The 23,523-nt window shown below is 46.8% G+C and overlaps 2 protein-coding genes across 6 annotated transcripts; one reads left to right on the forward strand and one right to left on the reverse strand.

Moving 5' to 3' along the window:
- Positions 1-204: 204 nt before the first annotated feature.
- Positions 205-14,809, forward strand: b4galnt1a (beta-1,4-N-acetyl-galactosaminyl transferase 1a). 4 transcript variants are annotated; one of them, XM_028993424.1, is made up of 12 exons: positions 205-340; positions 844-933; positions 2,547-2,865; positions 2,968-3,144; positions 3,289-3,395; positions 6,060-6,097; positions 6,188-6,368; positions 7,610-7,702; positions 7,811-7,998; positions 9,038-9,178; positions 11,403-11,640; positions 11,729-14,809. In XM_028993424.1, the coding sequence occupies exons 3-12, from the start codon at positions 2,654-2,656 to the stop codon at positions 11,929-11,931; spliced, it is 1,578 nt and encodes a 525-aa protein (XP_028849257.1). In that variant the 5' UTR covers positions 205-340; positions 844-933; positions 2,547-2,653; the 3' UTR covers positions 11,932-14,809. The 4 variants fall into 4 exon arrangements, with proteins under 4 accessions (XP_028849257.1, XP_028849258.1, XP_028849259.1 ...); XM_028993425.1 differs by having other exon boundaries at positions 2,647-2,865; XM_028993426.1 differs by lacking the exon at positions 844-933 and having other exon boundaries at positions 225-340.
- A 152-nt stretch (positions 14,810-14,961) lies between these two features.
- slc26a10 (solute carrier family 26 member 10) lies at positions 14,962-21,920 on the reverse strand. Of its 2 annotated transcripts, none has more exons than XM_028993421.1 (18): positions 21,459-21,920; positions 20,414-20,524; positions 20,168-20,325; positions 19,725-19,889; positions 19,491-19,643; positions 18,521-18,603; positions 18,284-18,431; positions 18,016-18,129; positions 17,836-17,913; positions 17,655-17,699; positions 17,437-17,543; positions 16,547-16,616; positions 16,276-16,455; positions 16,121-16,175; positions 15,794-15,882; positions 15,649-15,703; positions 15,456-15,562; positions 14,962-15,357 (listed from the first exon to the last, which is right to left on the reverse strand). In XM_028993421.1, the coding sequence occupies exons 1-18, from the start codon at positions 21,718-21,720 to the stop codon at positions 15,322-15,324; spliced, it is 2,016 nt and encodes a 671-aa protein (XP_028849254.1). In that variant the 5' UTR covers positions 21,721-21,920; the 3' UTR covers positions 14,962-15,321. The 2 variants fall into 2 exon arrangements, with proteins under 2 accessions (XP_028849254.1, XP_028849253.1); XM_028993420.1 differs by having other exon boundaries at positions 17,655-17,750; positions 21,459-21,881.
- Positions 21,921-23,523: the final 1,603 nt, after the last annotated feature.

Raw genomic sequence — 23,523 nt, forward strand, 5'->3', positions numbered from 1 at the left:
TCTTGAAGAAAAAATGTATTCGTTCTAGTGTTAAATGGTTTGAGTTGTACTTTTATTTTAATATTAGTTATGGATTTTTTTTTTGTTTTGAACTAGCTGGAGTGGTGTTTTTATTTGAATATTAATAATAATTCGTGCCGTGGAGGATCCGCAGGAGACGGAGCGCAGCCTCCGCATGCAGTTCCCGGACCGGCCGCTAGAGGCGCCCCACGGGGATGTCGAGAGGGGGGAGCGGAGCGCAAAGACGGGCCATTATTACATCCAGCGCCACTCGCCAGTCACCTGCATGTCGCCTGCTGGCCACGGACCTCGAAGACGGACGCCGCAGTCATTTCCGAAGGTGAGGCGTGCGTGCGTGCGTGCGTGCGTGCGTGCGTGCGTGCGTGCGTTCAGCACGCGACGGGTGGCGCGGAATAGCGGTCGCGGCCGGGTGCCGGGTGCTGGGTGCTGGGTGACCCCGGTGCTGGAAAACGGGGGGCGCGTCCGCGTCCCCAGAACCGCGCGGTGCGGTTTTGCGCATAAAAGCGCACAGCGACGCGGGTCGCAATTCCCGCGGAGGTTCCGAATCGGGCCTAACGCGGACAGGAAGGAAGGACGGCAACTAATGCGCATTTTTATTTTAATATGCCATAATAATAATAATAGTAATAATAATAAAGCTGCGGTTGTGGGTGCGCTGGCTACGGCGGATGGAAATGATGGGCCTTGCCTCTTTTTGGGGTCCTGCCAGGGTGTGGTGGGCTTTCTCCCTCCCTCCCTCCCTCCCTCCTTCTCCACCCCTCTCAGACGCTACATCGTTACGTTTTAAGGCCCAGATGTTTTTATTTCATCCCTTTCGATCAGATGGAGCCCTGCGGTTGAAGGTCCAGGCGCGCCGGACGGGAGACGTCGCTCCTCCGCTTCCCGTGAATGAGATCTGCCCCCCCCCCCGAGGTAAGAGCTGCCGAGGCGGCGGGGGGGATGGCGTTAGGCAGACGCGTTCTGGGGATCCACCCGATGCCCAGTTTAATTCATGGTTTCCTGCGCATGGTTGCGCACCACCTGACCAAACCGCAGTCTCAGTCTGAGCAAGAACTCTACTTACTTACTATTTATGATCTTATTGTGTTATCTCTCTGATGGTGCAGCTGTTAAATATAATTTGCAATCATAACATCTACGGTTTATTTTATGAGACATGCATATCTTGACCAGACTTCACTGTCTCAGAGTGTGTAAAATAAAGGACCTGTAACACCGCGAGCCCCTCCCGATCATGCCCAGATCATTTGAAAAAGGTTTCCTGTGCATAGTTGCCCTCATTGCCAAACCGCAGTCTCAGTGTGAGCAATAACTTGTCATTTATTTCGGTGCGTGTTACTCTACTTACTTACTACTTATAATTGGCATCCTGGGGCCTTTTTTTGTGTTTTCTTTCTGATGTTGCCGCTGATAAATATAATTTGCAAGCATAAAATCTACAGTTCTTTAAAAAAAAAAAAAAAAAAATTATGAGACATGCATATCTCGACCAGGCATCACTGTCTCAGAATGTGTGTAAAATAAATGACCTGTAACCCGATGCCCAGTTTAATTTGAAATTAAAAAAAAATTTGCCCAGATCATTTGAAAAAGGTTTCCTGTGCATAGTTGACCTCCACATTGCCAAACCACAGTCTCAGTGTGAGCAATAACTTGTCATTTATTTCGGTGCGTTTTACTCTACTTACTTACTACTTATAATTGGCATCCTGGGGCCTTTTTTTGTGTTTTCTTTCTGATGTTGCCGCTGTTAAATATAATTTGCAAGCATAAAATCCACAGTTTAAAAAAAAAATAAAAATTCGGAGACATGCATATCTCGACCAGACTTCACTGTCTCAGAATGTGTGTAAAATAAAGGACCTGTAACACTGTGTGCCCCACCCGATGCCCAGTTTAATTATGAGACATGCATATCTCGACCAGACATCACTGTCTCGGAGTGTGTAAAATAAAAGTACACGTTCATCGCAGATCCTTTGAAAAAGGCACCTGTAATGCCGTGGGCCCCACCCGATGCCCGGTTTCATTTGACTGTTCAAATGATGTTCAAATATCGACTCACGGTTTCCCGCGCGTAGCCGCCCTCATCACCACACCGCAGTCTCGGTGTGAGCGATAACTTGTCGTTTATTGTCGGTGAGTGTTACTCTACTTATTAATATTTTTTATGATTGGCGTCTTCTTGCAAGGTGATATAAAAAGGAAAAACACTGGCCAAAGGGGAGACTTTTCTTTGTTACGTGCGGCGGTGCCAAAAACCAGCACCACCACCCCGATTTTAAGTTTTAATGTTTAGTTGTTGATGAAATTTACTTATTTTCGCTAAACAGATAAAATCAAGTCAAAATTTTCCTCCCAGTATGAACAGATTTCACTCACAGCCTTGCCGGAAGTCTTGTTGCAGATGATTTTCCGGGGTTTGGGGCGCATGAGAGCATTTAAGTCCGTACCAACCCTCTTCCCCTGTCTGTGTTTGTAACCCCTTTCATTCTGGGACCCTCGCCATATGAATGGTCTATCAGTGGCGAATGCGGCACCACAGCGACCTCTTCCTGCGCAGACGCTCGTGAGCCCAGACCCTGGTCTACAGGCTTTTCCACCCCTGTGTCACTGTGTCCCGAGGTCCCCCATGCGGTCCCTGAGGAAGAAGGTGCTCATGGTCATGGTCACAGTAGGGGTGGTCGCAGCGCTCATCCGCTCCTGGACTCCGAAGCCGTACGGCGCCGTGGATGTGCGATCCAAACCCGACACCAAGATAGAGAAGCTTCTGGAGGAGAGACTCCACCTCTCCCAGCACACGTACAATGACGTCCCCTACCGCCTTAAAGAGAGCGTGGCCGGGTGAGTTCTGATGGGATGGAAATGTCCTGCTTTAAATATGCCAATGGCGTGCTTTGCCACTAAGTGCCCTGCTTTTCATTCCGCACGCTCCTCCTGCTCCAGGCTCCTGGCTCGGAACGGGTGTGTCTGCGAGGGGGAGTCCGGCGGCATCAACCTGCCCTACTCCCACCTGCTGTTCCCCCGCGTGTCGGCGCAGGACCTCCACACGGCCTTCAAAGACTCCGAGCTGGAGGAGGTGAAGCGCCGCCGGGCCCAGGAGTACCAGGGTTTCCAGAAGCGGTAAAATTCCAATAATAATTCTAGTTATTATAGCACAGGTCCTGTAATGCAGCCCAGCTAAGTATGCTTGGCCTAGACCTTCCGCCACTGAACCTTAGTGAGTGGAATGGAGGTCAGCGGCTTGACGGCGCCTTCATCTTGCAGGTCTCAGACGGCAGCGGACGTGCTCATTGTCGCCGCGGCCAACAGCCCGTTGCAGTACCCCACCCAGGGCGTGGAGGTTCGGCCCCTCAAGACCATTCTGATCCCTGGTAAGACGTTGGTGCTTCTTCTTTTTTTTTTTAAATACCACTAGATCAGGCAACTGTCTGTCTAAAAATCCATGTTGGATGCAATGCAAAGTGGGTGAGAAGTTCCTCATCCCTTTGAAGGCTGAGTCATGTTCCTTAAATAATAATAGAAACCATATTTCATCAGTACAGTCAGTAGTTACTGTTGCTGAACTGATCTGTTTTTGGAGCTTCAGACTGACAAAGGAGTATTCTTTTTATTACATACCAGTAATAAGAGTGACATTAATAGTTCTGTAATCTGAACAAGTTGTCCTCAGGGCCCTTAGCCAGAAAGATTTGAGCCCAAACTCACCGGAAACAATAAGAGGCCAAGGACAAAAGGTTCATTGTGCTTTCTGAGGGACAGCCTTTTATGTCCCATGCCTGATCATGTCCTCTTCCACACGCTGAAAGGCGGTGACTGTGCGGTCCAGAGGTCCCTCTTTCCCTCTGTCTGTGTGTTTAACCATTAATCGGCCTGTGACAGATGCATCTTTCATAGCCAGCTGCAGAATTCCTGCAAACGTTTCCTCCAGCGACAACATCACTTGGCTCCTGACAGTGACTACAGGCCAAATAAATTAGGAAGTGGGAAAACTAGAGTTTTGCACAACATTTGATGCCATTGTCCACCATTTTCTTCTTAAAAGAAGAAGGTAAATACTGAAGGTATACTGAAGGTATAGTGAAAGGTATACCAGGGGCCACACAGTGACCTCACACCTCCAAGGTTGTGAGTTTGAATCCCAGCCTAGAACCTGCTGGAGCTTGTTAGAACATGCTCTCCCCTCTTGGTTCTCCGGTTTCCTCCCGCTGTTCAAAGTACACTAGGTGGATTCTCGACTCTAAATTGACCGTAGGTGTGTGTGCGACCAGGCCTTGTGCACTGTGACTGGCTCCAGCAACTGCGACCCAGGATAGTGAGTGAGTGCGATAGAAGCTTAGTGAGTAGAACAACCCCATCAGGGAAGTGAACAAGAAGAAGTATTTAGAGGGACTGTCCCTCTTACTACTGATTGTAAATTGCTCTGGATAAGGCCGCCTGGTACAATCTGGGGAAACAGAATTCTAGTGAAACATGGGGTCCCACTTTGCTTGATTGTAGGTCCTTTTTTTCTTTCTGATGTTGCAGCTGGTAAATATAATTTGCATGCATAAAATCTACTGTATTTTTGATGAGACACAACTGCATATCTCAACCAGACATAACTGTCTCAGACTGTAAAATAAATGAACGTATTCATTACAGATGATCTGAAAAAGGTCATGGTAGTGGTTAAATATACTTTTTTTACCTGGGCTGTACAGTATTTGTATGTGTTTCAATGAATTTTTGATGCTTTCCTTGTTATCATGCTTATTATCTCCAAACGGACATGCACAGGAGTGGCTTGTAGCTGTTAAATCCCCACCCAAACCGGTTAGCTCTCTGTATTATGAACTGAAACCCAGCCAGCTCTCCTTTAAGGTGACTTCAGACGAGCTTGATGGATGGCAATAAATGCAAGCTATTTAAGAAATGGTTAGCACGTTGTTAGAATGTTGTTAGAACGTTGTTGTGTGCTGTTTGTTGAGCATGTATGTTTTTTCCCCATTGGATCTCTCCGTGGTTCTGGAGAATGTCGATGCAAATTCTGCCCTGACTTGTACGAAGAGAGGACGTGTTGAGGCCTGCATTCACTCCAAAAGCCAGTGACAGGTCCCATAATCCTTCCTGCTCCTCTGTGGAATACGTCCCACAATCCTCTCCTTGAGAAAAAAAACACCTTCATAGGCATGCCCAGTTCTCACTTTGGAATTGAAACACTTGGAAAATATTGTTCTGGAGACGTGTGGATGTGTTTAGTTTAGGAATCATGACAGGTTTTCTTATGTTGAGCTTCCCTCTCGCATTTGTGGCGGTGAGGTAGCCGCCATCAAAACTCTCATTAGAGGTGGGTTGAGGTGAGATGTCTTCCATCACAGATTCGGTGTTTTAATATAGCAGGAAATGTAATGAAAGCCGTCTGGGCTTTTCGGCTCAGAAGCGGTGGTGTTCTGTAGTGCTGAACCCGGTTCCGGGCTGTTCTGCTTACTTTCACCACTCCTCCCAGTTGAACCTTACCCTGTACAGTTCCATCAGTTGTGGGATATATTACAATGTAGAATTAGGCAGATATTGAGAGGAATGTGACAGGTGTGGTGTTAGTTGTGCTTCCAAGGTCTCCAGAGAATTCAATAGGAACATTCAATAATGTGAGCTTCAATGGTCATTTTAAAGGTCCCCTATTGTTTTTTTGCTTTTAGTATCCCCTGTATCTGAAGTCTATTTATGACATTCAGAATTACAGCCACTTTGATCCAGTCCCACAACAAGATTTCCCCAGGACACGTTGTTTCGGGGAGGAGGGGGCATTTGCGGAAATTACGTCATCAATACTTGGTGTCAGCGTCAACTTATGACATTCTAAGGGGAGAAATTGTGGTGCTTTATGAATTGTGAAGCAGAATGACCAAAGCACTCTTTACACCTATCGCCATTTCTAGCCACTGCAGGACCATAGACAGGCCGGGGGAACTCGTATTAATGTTAAATAATTTGCATAATAGGGACCGGTAACTGGGTTCCTCGTATGCTCTAATGCTGTTCTGTGTGTCTTGAAGGACTGGCCCTCAGACAGAAGACCAGAGAATTGTATTTGGTAAGTTGGCCACTGGTAAGTTGTTGGGTCATGGAAAGAAAAATCATTTTCAGCACTCTAATGGCCCCGCCGGGCTGATGTGTCCGGCAGGTGAACCTGACCGCCACCCTGGGCACGTTCGACATCGCGGCGATGGTGGACAACGTCTCCGTCAGAGGTGACGGGGAGACGCACATGACCCTGTCCAGCAGGCTGCTGGCCAGTCTCAACAGGCAGCTGCAGTTCGTCACCTACACCAACACGCTGTTCCACCCCAACACCGTGGACACAGGTGAGTCCCCACTCAGGTCTGCGCTTAATAAAAAACACTGGTTACCTGCCACTTCCATATTCTCTGTCTTTGTCAGAGGAATAAGTAGTGAAAGTTGCGAGATGGAAGTGTTAGTCTCAATCTAAGACAGAGATTTTAAACCAGAGATTTGCCCTCGCTCATAAAAATCTGAAAATGACTGTCACGACAACAAGGAGGGGAGGAACCAGACTAAAAAAAACACGAATCTACGTTGGGAAAGTGGAGATGGGGACACTCCACACATGACCACAACCATGAACACAAAACATCAAGGCCCCAGAGTTTCTGACCAGTCACGCTGCCTGAGGATTGTGTTCCCGTTTTCTGGCACAGATCTCTTGTATAAGAGAGAGGCGTCACACAAACGTTGAAATGAATGCCACAGAAATATATAAAAAAAGACATTGTCTAAGTGAGGAAATTATCTGAATTTTGTTTGTCAGTTGTGAGAGGGATGTGAAATCAGATCTTGCTTCCATGATTTACGTGCAGATTAAAACTTTAAAACTTTATTAACCTGTGCAAGTAATGAAATGTGAGTAAAAACGTCCATAAAATTCATGTAAACGCAGCCATTGGAATTCTGGTCATGCAACCTGGCTGGATCCTGACTGCTGTGTTGGTTTATGAAGTGCTTGGTTTTCGGGGTTCGTGCAGAGAGGATGTGTGTTCCAGATCAGTTCTCAGTTGGCTAATGAAAATCATTAATACGTCAATATTAATAATTAGCCATTTTTTGGCTTAATGTTTCACAAATGCACGCTTGTGAGTTAAATGTCTCCCAGGTTTCTCAGGTTTCTGTACATCTGCCTAAGATGGCCTAGTGGTGGCCTAGCGAAGTTAAGGAAGTGGCCCCATCCCCACTCACTGCTCCCCGGGCGCCTGTCATGGCTGCCTACTGCTCACCGAAAGCAGAGGACACATTTTGTTGTGTGCAATTTCTTTCTGGTGGAGGCCAGAATATCTGTTCCCTGGTTACTGATCAACCTCACGATCAAGTCGTCTGTCATAAAGCGCAATACTGTTCGACTTTCTGAGCGATTTAAACAAGTTATTATTCAGGGGACCATAGTGTGACCGAATAATGATTTAACAGAACATTGTCCAATTAGAAAAGGATGAAGTGCTTCATAAGGTGGACTGAAAACCAATAGTTAGTGTAAAATGGAAACCAATTATAAGATTTATGACCAAACATTTTTTTTCTCTTTATATCCCAGTGCAGTTTGAAACTGATGGACACCAGTCAGTTTTCACGGTCAAAGTGCGCCATGGTGTTACACCCAAACTTTATAATCCGGGCCCAAGAGGAGGTATGAAGAGAGGGTCTCTTTTGACATATGAATCTCTATTTAACTACTCATACATGTAACATGTTTTTAATTAGTGTTCATAATATATGAAATTTTGTCATTTTTCAGAATACAATGTGAGCGCCCTCGTCACTGTAGCGACAAAGACTTTTTTGCGCTATGACAAACTCCAGGATTTGATTGACAGCATTCGCCAGTTCTACCCAACAATCACCATAGTGATTGCAGATGACAATGAGCATCCCAAGCCTGTGAACGGGCCCAACATTGAACACTACATCATGCCATTTGGGAAGGTAAGGGCGTCATGTCCTGGCTCTGGCGGGCTTGTAATTGAGTGTGTAGGTGTCACGGGCATTTGGCATGGCGAGGCAGGTGATCTGGAACGATGACAAGACATGACGAGGAAGAAGGACACATTCGCATGACATCACGAAACAGGTTTAATACAGGACAGGGGACACGTCCAGTAACAGTGAACTTGTAACCTGTAACAATGGTCTCATCTTGCTTTCATTACCAGCGTGTCTTTTATTACCAGCACATATATTCATCCCACCATTCTGCATGTTTGGAACCACACCCCTTTATTCATGTATTTATTTATTAAATTCCTCTTCTGTTTATTTGCATACAACAACAACAACATTTATTTCTTATATAGCCCAAAATCACATACAGTATGTCTCAATGGGCTTTGACAGGCCCTACAGTTGACACCCCCCACACTTGACCCTTCTGCACACAAGGAAAAACTCCACACAAAAAAAACTCTAGGAGAGAGAGGAAGAAACGTTGGGAAGGAGTGATACAGAGAGGGACCCAGTTCAAGGGTAGAGTGAGCCTGCAAATGGTGTCAGTGCAGGGTTGGGGATGATATAATAATAAGTCCTACAGTTGTAGGGTTGGAGAAGTCCAGGATGTAGTCAGTGTCATGGTCTAGATTACGTGTCCATAATGATGTTACTGGTCCACTTGAAGATCCCTATAGCTGTAGTTGTTACGGTGGTGGTGGCTGTGGTGACCCTCTGGTTTGTTCATGGTATGTCCTTGTTAAGCAGTTGTCAGGAACCAGGATTTATTTGCTGGGCTCTTCACTGGGGTCTGCCAGTAGTACAACATACTAATTTTTTCATTAATTGTTCTCACTGGTGGGCACCACAACATGTACAATGACACAAACTCACCAATCAATATCAAAACGTGTTGCCAACGATCCTTAAACTCCGTAAACTCTGTGTGTATCACTTTAAAAGCTTAGAAAGACCGTGATGACCTCGCTCTTGTGCAGCCCCGTTGATGAATACGGGTTTTTTCTTTTAACACCATTTACAGGGCTGGTTTGCGGGTCGTAACCTGGCAGTTTCTCAGGTCACCACCAAATATGTGCTGTGGGTGGACGACGACTTCATCTTCACGGCCAACACAAAGCTAGAGAAGCTGGTGGATGTTCTGGAGAGCACCACCCTTGACTTGGTGAGGACGTCCCACTTCCTGCCTGCTTGCTTGATCCCCTTGACCCCTTGGCCAGACAGACACATACAGCAGTGGTGCGGTGGACATTGCCTGCATCTGAATATCACGATGGAGATCTGAGCTCGTCACCCAGCCCAGTGTTGTAGTTTCTTTGTTCTTCAAAAGTAATATGTTTACCCCAGTTCTATGAATACCAAATGTGTCACATGCTGCTTTAAACTTGTCACAAGTGTTAAAGCTTTAATCATTGGGTGTGAAGAGGAATGTGGACTCAAAACTGGCTGTGCAAAATGATTCTTTTTTAACAGATTAATCAAGCAATTTTGTTACGATGCATAGATTAATCTAACTAATATAGCAATTTTTACATTCAAATTTCCATATCTGGATGAAAAGGTTGCAAACACAAACGATGACATCGACGTGTTGTAGCCGCAGCCTTGAACTGGCAGGTTACGCGTCAAGGTGCCACCAAGGTGCCGCCATCATGCACTGCTGGTGGCAGCCCACTGCTCACTAAGGATGATGACGGGTTAAATGCAGAGGACACATTTTGTTGTGTGTCTCCATGTGCTGTGCTGCAGTGAATCACAATGATGAAAACGTCCGCTTCGCTCAAGCTAGGAGACGGAGCGCAGCGAGCCATTTCATGGTCACACGGAGAGTTTTGAATGTGGAAATCATAGGAAAATTCACCCTAAAAACAAATGAGCAGTGAGTGCTGCGCATTTGCGTGAAGCATTTTTCGACCTAGAACCACCCGGTGCTCGGGCGTGTCCACGTGTAACAAAAACGTGGGTCCACTGTGAAGTTCAGACCGTTTATGCACATGACGATTTATGACACAATAACGGAATACGGGATGATAATAATAAACACGAGGTTTAAATTCAGTGGGTGGCTGGACGAAGTCACATGGTGAAGCGAGGCATGCCGCACCAACCCACTCTTCATCAACAAGAAGAAAAAAAAGCAAACTCACTTTTTTTTTTTCCATTTGGCATTGAGCACAATGAATGAGGCATTGTAATTAACAAGAAACCATTGTGCACCATATGCCGGCCACCAGATGTGGACCTAATTGAGCTCTTCTGGGCCATTCTGGAGCTCTGGCTGGGGCAGTGCTTCACACTGCCGTGGACAAATCTCCAGATGATGGCTTTTCTAGTAGATCAATGGAATCCCAAGATTCCAATGCAGGTCCAGCTGGAGGAAGCATATATGGAAAGGAAGTAGGCATCATCAACCCTTGTCTTGGAGGACACCTTTCTCGCACGTCCCAGTTCTTTGGTGGAATCAGTTGCGGTGGACCAGGGGAAGAATAAAACTGGACCAAGGCATTTGTGTGTGTTTTTGTGTGTGTCATCATTATTTTTTGGCAGTTGTGTTTTCAGCACCTAAGTCGAATGTTCCTCAACTTGAGATGAAGTGCAAAGTGAGCTTATGAACCACTGGTCATGTTTTTACCTCTTTATTGGTGGCATGTAAATAGAGAACAGTACGTATACAGTGGTGCAGCGGTGGCCTAGCGGTTAAGGACTCGGCCCCATAATCAGAAGGTTGCTGGTTCCAATCCCGATCCACCAAGGTACCACTGAGCAAAGCACCGTTCCCACACACTGCTCCCCGGGCGCCTGTCATGGCTGCCCACTGCTCACCAAGGGTGATGGTTAAAAGCAGAGGACACGTTTCACTATGTGCACTTCACTTTTAAAAAAAAAAAGTATACTCTGTTTTAGCAGAAGGGAAGCTATCCTGGTACATTTGGCACAAATGACCAAGAATGGATTATCAGTCCCTCCAGGGTATTGCAGACTGGGAAATCCTGTGGTTTATAATGCTTGATCTTATGGCACCTTGTATGTCACAATAGCACAAATAGTAGGGGTCTTTTTTGGATATAATACATTCAAGATCGAAGGCAGACTGTTCCATTCCAGCATAAATCAGCTGTGCATGAGCACAACATTAATAGATAATAATGCATATAATAATGCAGAGGGTCACGATCATATGACTGAACATGAGTGAAAATGAAATTCAACTCCCTACCGGATCTGGAAATGTTGCGATTGCACACGATTGCAGGGTCGGCCAGAGTTCGCGGCCTTGGTTGCATGCGCAGACTGCATTATAGGGGTCAAGGAGGTTTTATTTGTGCATCAGCTACGAATGTCCATGCGAATGGTGTTCTTTTTTGACAATGATTTTGATGCTTGGTCAGGTCGGCGGTGCCGTGCGCGAGGTGACGGGCTACACCGCGTCCTACCGCCATACCATGTCCCTGGAGCAGGGCGGAGACGAGGGGGACTGCCTGCACATACGGAGGGGATTCCACCACGCCATCAAGGGCTTCCCCAACTGTGTGATCGCAGACGGGGTCATCAACTTCTTCCTGGCCCGCACCGACAAGGTGCAGCAGGTGGGCTTTGACCCCCGGCTGGCACGGGTCGCTCATTTAGGTGGGTGCAAGTTTATTTTCTGCCATTTACTGAACCTTTACTGAAAACGCAGAATTAAATCATCACACATGCGTGGTTCCTCCACCAGAATTTTTCATTGATGGCCTCGGCACCCTTCACGTTGGCTCCTGCGACGACGTCGTAGTGAGCCACGCCTCTAAAATCAAGTTGCCATGGGGACAGTCAGAGAGTGACAAGGCGTACGCCAAGTTCCGCTACCCTGGCCCCGCCCAGACGAAAAACAGCCTGTTATTCTTCAAGAACCGGTTCCAGTGTCTCACCCACAACTGATTCTGGTTTCGTGCGACACACCTTCCCCTACGGACCTTTTCCTCCCAGCACCCCTCCATGAGTTGCCAAAGACATCCTTAGCAGTGTTAGCCATGGACCACAGCGATGCATTATGGGTAAAAAAAAAAACCTTACCATGATCTGTGCTAACAGTGGCCCAAACGCTGCTGGGGTTATGCAACTTACGTCCTGTATGCCTGATGTAGGCCGACGTGATGTGGACACTTAGTGACGGTGGACAGAATGGTCATTATTGGAAGGCTTTTTCCCATCATGCCTCAGCAGCAGTGACAACAGCAGTGGCCATCGGCCCTGTCATCAAGAAAAGCCCCGAAGCATCCGCCGGGCGAAGAGTCCCGCTCAACATTTTCGTCCACACCACAGCCGGCAGCCTGGGATCCACGAAAGACGGGTGGGCTCGTGCCTCGGGGTCCGTACCCCCGCCGTTCCTCTCCTGCCTGTCCACGTCGCCCCGCCCCTCTGCCTGTAGCAATCCCTGTGGACTTAATTGCATGCCCTGCCTGTGGCTCCGCCCCCACACCTTCACATGGCTCCCAGCTACCGGCTGCACTGCCTCTGCCCAAGACTCCAGTGACCAAAGTGTGAACGCGAAGGACTTCGTTCCTTTTTCTTTCTCCTTAATACACCAAAAGTAGCATAAATGCTTCGTTTTCATCATTGGAGTTAATATGAGTTTGTTGGAGGTTAGTGGGGCATTTGCGTGTGTGTGTGTGTGTGTGTGTGTGCCAGCTGGAAATCTAAGGCCGATGCGTCTGTCAGAAGTCAACACTTTTGTTTGCGGAATTTGGCTGGAGCATGCATGATGAATGCATGGTTTATGCAGACATTCTTCTCCCACTCTTTTCCTCACACGGAATGCAGACTCGAGGAGTTCTTCAGACGCAGCTTCTGACCCTTTCAGCAGTGCTTCCAGTCACCTTCGTTTCTGATATTCCTCCGTTTGCATATTAACATTTCGCTTTCAAATCTGGTAGAAGGAAGCATTTGCTCTTTAGGTAACGGCGTTACACCCGACTGGCTTGCGGTCTACTAGTTGGTCACCAGGTGGCAGCCGTGCATCGTACATCGTTCCCCGCGTCACACGCCGTCACGCTAGACCCTCACAGCAAGGCCCCTCGCTCCCTTTTTTCCACGGGGAAACCGTGTCGGTTCCACACTGCGTCCTGTGTGGATTAAGAACTGTCGCACCAGAACGCAGCGCCAGGCCCGATGCTGCTTTGCATAGTGGAAGGGATGAAAAGGGACGTATGTATATTTTTGGTCTTAAATCACGATTTCCAGGCAAGATGTTTTCATTTTGTACCTCTCTTTGTGTTTAAATTGTACACTAGTACTGTATTTATGGGTCTTTTTTTTCTTATTTGTAACGTGCCGCAGCTCTAATTGTTTGAATTATTTTTAATTTTTTTGGTAAAAAACTGAATTTCTATTTGGAATTTACCAAGTGCCTCTGCTGGAACAGTTTTTTAGTTTTGGGTGTAATTCAGAGTAGACAATCATAATCATTATTGTATTATTGGCATACACTTCCACACCTCAAATGAGTCGGTTGTGTGTCCCCTGCCCACCAGTGCGTGCATCTGGGAACGTTTTCCCAGGCTTTTGCTGTGCTCTGTGTTCCGTCCCCCGATCCGGCTGCTCCGCCACTCATCCACTGCCATCCTTTTTTCATTTTCTCATCAAATAGATTCTGATTTGCCTACATTTTCATTTGAAGAAGTCAAATACGGGCACGGCTCAACACAACCTGTGCTGGTCAGGGTGCGGTTGGACACTGGTGAACATGAGAGGAAAATACACTTTTTTTTTTTTTACTTTTTTATTTGACGGAAAGTGAAAAAAATACCAATTAGCAAAATACTCGTTGGGCTTTAATGGGAAACACCAGAGTGTGTGTCGTCTAGAGGTTTCTTTGAAAACTAGAAAAAAAAATTATGGGCATCCAACATCAAGCCTGACGGGAAAATAATTAATCTGAAGTTGTTGTTTTTTTTTTTTATGGCCCATTTTTGAACTCCGTAATAATTTAGGTCAAGGTAGCACTTAGCCGGGGGGAGCGAATGGCAGCAGAGTGCAGTGTGTCGGTTTGGTACACACACTGTGCAACCGAGAAGATAAAACTATTAAAATAAAAAAAGATTTGTGGCCAAATGTGGCCACATAATATAATACCAAAAGAAAGGGAACAAAGAATACATATAGAACTTGATTTTCATGCATCTTTTTTGAAAGCGAAGTGATTGTCATTGTGAAACACTGCAGCACAGCACACAGTGACACGGTGAACTGTGTCCTCTGTATTTATCCATCACCCTGAGTGAGCAGTGGGGAGCCATGACAGGCGCCTGGGGAGCAGTGTGTGGGGACAGTGCTGTGCTCAGTGGTACCTTGGCGGATCAGGATTCAAACGGGCAACCTTCTGATTACGGGGCCGGGATGATCTACTGTATTTTGTTTTGTTTTCTCCGTGGTTATTGTAAGACCAGTGCAGTGTAAAATAATTTTTTTTTATTTATCTATGTACACTTTATTCAGTGCCACATTTGCACTGAAATGTAAGGATGATGATGAACCACTGTGCACTGGCAGCTTTGGGGAAGTGTGATTCCATTATTTTAGTGCTTAAATATGTTTTTTTAATGTGTTGAGAGTGCTGGTTCCTGTGATATGACGTGATGAAGGCTTGGCTGGAGACGTCGTGCGAGGGCGTGCCGACTGGGAATCAACTGGATTCATTCATCGCCTGTGTCCGGGCTTCATTATCAGATCAGATGCCAACTGTACAAAAGCACGTTCATCTATTTCTCATCTTTAATTTAAAGGAAAAAAAATAAAGCTAAAATATGAATTCACCTCATGCCTGAGTCGCTCATTTTAATGAATTAGTTATAAAATGATCCTGATGTTTTCGGGTGTTACGTATGCTGCTTATTTGTTATGAACATATTAGAGGAGAGATAGATGTCAGTCTATAAATAACGTATATAGACTAGATATAATACAGCATAATCACGATTCAGTGCCTGTGTCGGCAACATTTTTATTCAGTATTTAAAAAAAAACAAAAACAAATAAATATTTGTCAACTATGGTTATAGTTAATAATCCAGCAATGACGTGTACTATCATTTCAACAAATAATTTAAACCTGCTCCTTCCCATTTCCAGCCATTTCACCAAATCTGGCTGTGCCTTTCAAAGGAACTGCTAGCGCTGTGTGGTCATTATAAAATGTGTAAGAATGTGTGTGCATGTTCCTCATTGTAGTAAAAAAATATACAGACATATACACGCATTAAAAAAAAAAAAAAGTTCTCAGTCTGAGGAAACGGAGATCTCAGTCTGAGGAGCCTGCGGAGATCAGTCCTGTCACACCCAGACAGTTGTGTTCTCCGCTGGTTTCTCCTGTCTCGGCAAAAAAGTTAATAAATAAAGTGAATGAATGAATGAATGCATAGATTTATGTGCTATTATAATTTTGAGTATTTTAGCTGCAACTGCACCTTCTGGTGCTGGATGTAGACCACTGCATCATGAACAGTGACAAAGATGTGCTGAGGGTTCATATAGTTCATCAGGCCACTGGAGGTCAGGATCTTCAGTACACTCTCTGTCAGGAAGTCATGAAAGATGGAAGTAGTGGCTCCAGAATGTGAATTATGTGCAAAAAGGGCAAAGAAATAAAACAACATTTACCATTGCAGTTGGCTAAGTATATTCGGACTCCGACCTTCTGACACTCGACGCAGATCTGGAAAAGAGCATTGTGGCAGGTGAACGTTCGTGAAGAGCATCAGTTCCCACCATGACGCAGCAACAGGACGTGTGAAGACGTGTGTACCTGTATGAACAGCCTGGCCCCGGCAACGTCCACGAAAGCCACACCGCTGCAGTCGATCAGCACCGCCTGGACCTCGCTCTCGCCACCATCTACAGCAGGAAATAGATAGATAGATAGATAGATAGATAGATAGATAGATAGATAGATAGATAGATAGATAGATAGATAGATAGATAGATAGATAGATAGATAGATAGATAGATAGATAGATAGATAGATAGATAGATAGATGCATATAGGATACTTCAAACATGATACATGAGAACATGTCCCCTACAGGACTGCGTTTCATGGCAATTTCAATAGGTAAAAAAAACAATACCTCACCTGATTTAAAGAACTCACTTTCCGAAGAAAATGACGTGTTCGCAACACCCCTCTCCTGAGGAAGGAGGAACGTGTGACATTAACCACCGCGGACTGGTGCACATGGGTAAACGTGTCTGTCTGTTTACGTGACATTGTGTGCGTGGTGATCTTACCACGGTTCTGATGGCCTCTCTCTCTCGTTTCTCCACGGCCTTCCTGGCCTTCTCTATTCGCCGGATCCTCTCGGGGCTCAGTCCCAGCAGCCGGTTCACGTCGGCGCGGAAGAAGCTGCGGTTGCCATAGTAAATGGGCCCGTTGTAGGTCAGGATCTTCACACCGGGCACTTCATAACACTGAAAAGCACAATTTGTGAAGCAGGCCTGTCAGGAATGCCCTGTAGGAATATCATTGAATATTAATATATTATTGTGTTACAGGCCTCACCTTGCTGTGGTTGTCTATGGGTCGGTATATCTCTGTGTTGGAGGCTCTTCCCAGCACCGAGCACCCGGCCCTGCGAACAAATCGGAACACTTCAGCCGGCCTCCTCGGGTGGGTGCGAGAAGTTAACGTCCTCAAGGAGACGGGCTTTGCTTCCCTGCTCCAGGGGCCTTCCAGTTTGAGGGCGCAACAAACTGCTAAACGCACAGATCTAATTAAATCGTGCTCCGATTGTGATCCGCGTCTGTGATTGAAAAGCTTTCAGCGGGACTGCTCCACTTAGGGAAATACCACCGGTGAAGGTCGTCTTGCAAACACATCTTCATGAGAGAGCTGTTCAGAAGTCAGTGCTGCAGTATGACAGGCCGATACATTTACGTTTTCATTCAAGGCATTTGGCAGACGTCCTTATCCAGAGCGACTTACAACGAGCTTCCATGTTACCATTGATGGTTCACTAGGACCCCCAACTATGAATACAATCGTTTTATTCACTCTTGTTGTAGATTCTGTACTTAAGTTAGACAATAAGAAGGTTACAAGATCATCTAAATATTCTCTAAAGAGGAAGGTCTTGAGCTGCCGTGTGAAGGTGCTCAGTGACTGAGCTGTTCTGACCTCGAGGGGTAGTTCATTCCACCACCGAGGGGCCAAGACGGAGAAGAGTCTAGATGAGCGTCTTCCTTTTACCTTCAGAGATGGAGGGACCAGGCGAGCGAGGTGTAATAAGTATTTTGAACCTGATGCGTGCAGCTACTGGGAGATAGTGGAGGGAACGTAGCAGAGGGGTGGTGTGGGAGAACTTGGGGAGGTTGAAGTTCAGTCGTGCTGCTGCATTTTGTATTAGTTGAAGAGGTCGGATGGTACTTAGATGTAGATAAAGCACACTGCACCTCTGTGTGCGACAGATGACCGTCATCATGGAGAAGACCACGCCGATGGCCAGGCCTAAGTCCACATTGAGCACCACCACTGAGAGCCACGTCACCAACCACACCGCCTGCGGCCAGTAGACAAGGGGAAGAACCAAGACGCAATCCTGTTATCCTGCAACATGTTGGTCAAATACTGACACCTAGTGGTCAGACACCTAGTGGGTGCAGAAACTCACAAAGTCAATCCTGCTCACTCTCCATAACTCCGGGAGGTCCTGAAACTGGACAAACATTTGCCTCAGGCTGGTTACATTTATGCACGCGAGCACTGCCTGACAGACAAAGACAAAGGGACACCTGGGTCAGCAAAACCATCCGTTGTGCGTCAAATAACTGAAATCGTGTCTCTGGCCTCACCTTGGGCAGGAAGTAGAACAGAGGCCCGATCAGCAACAGCACAATCAGAACCACCAGGCTGGTAAACAGACCAGATAGCTGAAAGAGACGCAGAGAACGTCCATTCGAATGCTCACCAGTGAATCGCATTCAAATCATCTCAACACAATATGGAAGATTGAATGACGTGCCGAAGCATACCTGAGTATAGCCTCCGGCACTCTCTAAGATGTTGGTGGTGGCCAGGGTGGCAGAGCTGGGGAAGCAGGTGAAGAGGGAAGACACGGTGTTGGATATGCCATGGGCCAGCAGCTCCTGATGGAAGGACGAGAGCACAGATCATGCCATTTTTCAGCCAGAAGCAGAATAACCCCACGAACATGAGCATGACTTGAACTTGAACTGGATATCTAAGGCCCTCTGCCGCCCGTTTAACATCTGAGACCGAATCGGAGACTCGGCGATGCACCTGGTTGGGCTGTATGGAGTAGCCGTGCTTGTCGGCATATATCATGGCCAGGGACACGGAGACGGCGTAGCCCACGAACGTGATGGCGACGGTGTCGCCGGCGACCTCCGGCAGTGTGTGCAGCGCCGGTATCCGAGGGCGAGGGAACCTGGTGAAGATCGGTGGGGAGCTGTTACCAGATCGCGGTTTCCGTGTCCAGCGCGACCGCGAAGTGAGGAAGTAAAAAGTGTGTTTTACCCCGCAGGAATGTGGCCCACAATCTCAATATCAAATCTGGAGTTCAGCGAGGAGGCGTAAGCCACTCCGGTTGCTATTATTACCTAAAAAATAAATAGCATTGCAAAAGAAATTACTTTCCATAGCATTGCAGTCATAGTATAATATATACAGGGTGGGCCATTTCTATGGATACACCTTAATAAAATGGGAATGTTGGTGATATTAACGTCCTTTTTGTGGCACATTAGTATATGTGAGGGGGCAAACTTTTCAAGATGGGTGGTGACCATAGTGGCCATTTTGAAGTCGGCCATCTTGGATCCAACTTTTGTTTTTTCAATAGTCATGTGACACATCAGCTATAATGGTAATTTCACAAGAAAAACAACGGTGTGCTTGGTTTTAGAGCACTTATAAAATGTGTTCAATATTAAGGTGTATCCATATAAATGGCCCACCCTGTATAATATATATTTACTAGACTATTTATTTGTATAGTGAACTTTTTATATGTCAAAATATTCTCTGTGCTTTTTTTTTTTTTTCCTGCTCTTATCTTGTATTGTCACACTGTCTGCCGTGACAATGACAATCTTATCTGAACTTATTTTAAACTACAACAAAAACAGCAGTGGTGGCCTAGCTGGGGCAGTGGTGGCCTAGCGGTTAAGGAAGCGCCAAGGTGCCACTGAGCAAAGTGGACACATTTCCCTGTGTGCACCGCGTGCTGTGCTGCTGTGCGTCACAATGACAATCACTTCACTTTATAATTTGGGATCAGATTTTGGCTTCCTATCCTATAGAAGTCATAATACACTTATTACATCTTTATACTGTAAATTCATCCTGGGTGGCCAATTTGCACCATAATTAAGCCACTTTTTTACACCTAATTTGGCATCATCATCATCATCATCTTTGCCGCAATGTGGCACGTGCATGTCACTGTGTTGACGATAAAGCCTTATGCTCGAGACAGGTGGCTTACAGTGAGGATCTCCACAGGGATGGGGGTGCGCAGCTGCTGGCGGAAGCGCGTGTTCACCTCCTTCACCGGCACCAGCACCGCCAGGCAGACGAGGGAAATGACCAGCTCAGCCACGTTGGTGAGCTGCAGGTTCTCCATCACCGACGCCAGGGTCTGCAGGGACAGGCCACCGCGTCACCCCCGGCCCGGCGGGCTGCCGATATCCTCGGGAATCTAATGTCCCCGGCCACTCACCTTGAAGAGCGAAAAGGCCCCGGTGTGGCGGGGCAGCCGCAGGCCCAGCATGCTTTGCAGCTGAGAGACCGTCACGTGGAACGCTGCGGCACTGGTGAAGGCTTTAACAATGGGCTCTGACAGGTATGTGGACAGGAAGCCCAACTGCAGTCCAAACATGCAGAGCTGGAGACAAATATCACGAGAAGCAATCATAACACAAGAAGAAAATGTGCCGCTTTACATGATGGTAGTAGGGTGGTAGTAGCCTAGTGGGGTAACACACTCGCCTATGAACCAGAAGACCCAGGTTCAAACCTCATTTACTACCATCGTGTCCCTGAGCAAGACACTTAACCCTGAGTGTCTCCAGGGGGGGACTGTCCCTGTAACTGGTTGTAAGTCGCTCTGGATAAGGACGTCTGACATAAGGTACCGTAAACAGGTAGGTTTGTCACTGTTACCATTATGATGCCTGAGAGGAAGGCCACAGCGGAGGCCACGCCGATCCTCTGAGCCTCGAAATCTGCAGCCTCGGGGCTGCTGGAGTTGAGCTCCAGGGGAACGGGCACCAGCTGCTCCACCACGGAGCCGGTCATCAGGCTCACCACGGCGAAGGTACCTGGGCCGGCCAGACACACCGTCAGTCGCTCGTCGGCCGCGGCCCGCGACGGAAATGCGAGAAGAAGCGACTCGGGACGGGACGTTACCGGTGGAGACGTGGCGCCCGGTGCCAAACAGCATGTAGAGAACAACGGGGAAGAAAGACGTGTAGAGGCCATAGATGGGTGCTACGGATGTGAGCAGCGCAAAAGCCATTCCTGGTGTGAATAAAGCACGTCAGCCCAATAAATATCATATATAAACCACACTGTACATATCTACTGCAAATTCTGATATGGCTTTATTGCATGTGTATCCTCACTACACACACAGAAAAAGTAAAACACACGTCCCCTCACATGAAAGTGTTTTTTTTTTTTTTTTGCTTTTATATCGGTCTTGTTGGTCCCCTAATTCTGTATCTGGCGTCTCTTTCCGATATTCAGCAGCGGCGCAGAATTACAGCCACTTTGATCCCGCAATGAGATTTCCCAGGACGCGCCGTTTCGGCGTCTGTAGCTTTAAATGCTAATGAGGAGGAGGGAGGCGGGACAAGGAGGAGAGCGGCCTATAGACGTTAAGCTGGCATTCGTGGAAATGACGTCAAGTGACGGAACTTTTTTACATCCAATCACAGCGCAACTGCAATGCTTCATGCAATGTATGGAAGCCACGATGGATCGGTGGAGATAATGTTTTAGGGGAGGGGTGGGAAATAATCTGGGTGGATAAAAGCATGAAAAACGGGAGGTAACCTTTCCCCTTATGATGTCATATGGGGGGACAAACTCCAGACCTGACCAGATCCAGATCACACCAGCAGCTCTCTGAAGGCTGAAGCAGAACGACCGAAGCGCTCTTTACACCTATCGCCATTTCTAGCCACTGCAGGACCACAGACAGACTCGTGGAACTCGTATTAATATTTAATAAATCTCACAAAGTCACGTTTTCATGATAGGGGACCTTTAATAAAAATGTTATTAATCTGTCACACCTAATACTTTTGCATTGATGTACGGTAAATAAAGCAGCTAACGGCAGGTTTGGTTGGTTTATTGACATCGTGTCAATTTCTCCTATTTAAATTTTTTTTTTTTTTTTTTTTACGAACTTTGTACGTTACGAACTTTGTAAACGTCGGTTCGGTACCTTGCGGTATGTGCAGGATCCCCACCGTCAGCCCGGCCACGGCGTCGCCCAGGATCCACGTCCTCAGCCGGTACCGCGGCAGCCAGGCGAGCACCGGCGCCCGCTCCCGCAGCAGGCGGAGGCACCCGGCCCGGGAGCAGCCGCGGCCCCGGGAGAGCCGGCCCCGCAGGCGGCCCGGCCGCGGCGCGTCGCCGGCGCCGTACGTCTGCCGGAAGCGGTCCTCCGTGTAGACGTCCCGGCACACGGCCACGGAGGCGCTCATCCTGCCGCCGCGCCTACTGTCCCGCCCGGCTCCGGCCGGCTCCGTTATATACCGGCGGCCGGGGTCCGGCTCCGGGAGCCATGGCGCTTCCTGTCGGCCGGTGCGAGCCAATTAAAAGGCTCCAGGCTGGAGCTGAAGAAGTTGTCGGGGAGGATTTTGTCTGTGAAGGTGCACTTGTCCAGCTCCAGTGATGATGGATGGAGAAAGTCCTCTGGGTACTTAAAAAAAAAAAAAAAACACACACATATCCTCTCTTCCAGAATGTTCTGCTGAACTCTTTCTTTAGTCTCTGTGTGTGTGTGTCTGTGCATCAGAGAGCAAAAGAAAACCTGCAACGTCCACAGCGATCAAAGTGGCATTGTGTTCGAGTGTAACTTCAAACCACATCTAACGGCGATCATTAGACGCGGCCGCTTCCGAGACGGATGGACGTCTGAAACATACAGGTGAAACTCAACCACGGGGCCCGTGTCTCCTGGCCACGGGCCGCTGATCAAACTCGAGCGCGTGTTGGGCCTTCGAGTCTTAGCAGATGCAATCTGAGAAGAGAGGAGTCATGGAACCACCATGGAACACAAAATCAATCCAAGTGTTGGTTTATGCTCATTTTGTGCCAGTTTTATTATATTTCAACTGTGCAGCGAACGCTGTCATTCTGAAAACTAGAAACCATAGGGAGAACATTTCATTTATTTTATATAAACCATTATACACCAATTAGCATTGCATTATTATAATATAAAATGCTGGTTGATAATTGCAGTATTGTGATGTCGGTGCTATCATCAACAATGTCTCAAAGTTTTATGATGGAGAAAGTCCTCTGGGTCCTTTAAAAAAAAAAAACTGCTCACTCAGGGTGATGGGATAAATGCAGAGAACAAATTTAACCATGTGCACCGTGTGCTGAGCTGCTGTGTATCACATGTGACAATCACTTCACTTCATGATATTGCCAATGTTTCCAAACCCTTAATGTGACGTGTGTCTGGACTGGTGGACCAAAGTGATATGGGGTCTATGGTCAAAGCCGTACACACATGTACATGTACAGTACAGTCCAAAAGTTTGGACACCTTCTCATTCAACGTGTTTTCATGACCATTTACGTTGGTAGATTCTCACTGAAGGCATCAGAACTATGAATGAACACATGTGGAGTTCTGTACTTAACAAAAAAAGATGAAATAAGTGAAAACATGTTTTATATTCTAGTTTCTTTGCTCTGATTACTGCTTTGAACACTCTTGGCATTCTCTCGATGAGCTTCAAGAGGTCGTCACCTGAAATGCTTCTCCAACAGTCTTGAAGGAGTTCCCAGAGGTGTTTAGCACTTGTTGGTCCAGCTCACCCCAAACCATCTGGATTGGGTTCAGGTCCGGTGACTGTGGAGGTCAGATCTCCACTTTTTGTTAAGTACAGAACTCCACATGTGTTCATTCATAGTTTGGTCATGAAAATAAAGAAAACACGTTGAATGAGAAGGTGTCCAAACTTTTGGCCTGTACTGTACATGTACAAAGGATGTACATAAACAATATTTAGTGCATGTTGACGGTCATGTCTCTACATCATCCAGGTTGTGGAATATAGAAATACTTCACCAGCAAAATGTGTAGCTAGATACCAATAACTAGCAGGATGTTCCTTCTTGTTTTTCTTGTATATTTTTATGTAAATCCTGATGGTGCAATAGCGAACAAGCCCCACATCTGACATCTTCTATCAGAATTTCAGTAGGATTCCCTCATAACCGAATGAGAATTGCTGGTTGTCTTCCTCTTGTAAGTCGCTTTGGATAAA

The sequence above is a fragment of the Denticeps clupeoides genome, chromosome 10 (genome assembly GCF_900700375.1).
Source record: "Denticeps clupeoides chromosome 10, fDenClu1.1, whole genome shotgun sequence".
NCBI lineage: Eukaryota > Metazoa > Chordata > Actinopteri > Clupeiformes > Denticipitidae > Denticeps > Denticeps clupeoides.

Bases quoted from the DNA above. Each gene is read 5' to 3' on its own strand.
- b4galnt1a (XM_028993423.1), top strand. From the start codon at position 2,531: ATGAATGGTCTATCAGTGGCGAATGCGGCACCACAGCGACCTCTTCCT. The intron at 6,369-7,609 runs GTGAGTCCCCAC...TTTATATCCCAG, and splicing joins CCCCAACACCGTGGACACAG to TGCAGTTTGAAACTGATGGA. The intron at 7,703-7,810 runs GTATGAAGAGAG...GTCATTTTTCAG, and splicing joins TAATCCGGGCCCAAGAGGAG to AATACAATGTGAGCGCCCTC.
- slc26a10 (XM_028993420.1), bottom strand. From the start codon at position 21,720: ATGAGCGCCTCCGTGGCCGTGTGCCGGGACGTCTACACGGAGGACCGC. The intron at 20,326-20,413 runs GTAACGTCCCGT...TGGCCGGCCCAG, and splicing joins CGGGCGCCACGTCTCCACCG to GTACCTTCGCCGTGGTGAGC. The intron at 17,544-17,654 runs GTGAGTTTCTGC...TACTGGCCGCAG, and splicing joins GAGTGAGCAGGATTGACTTT to GCGGTGTGGTTGGTGACGTG.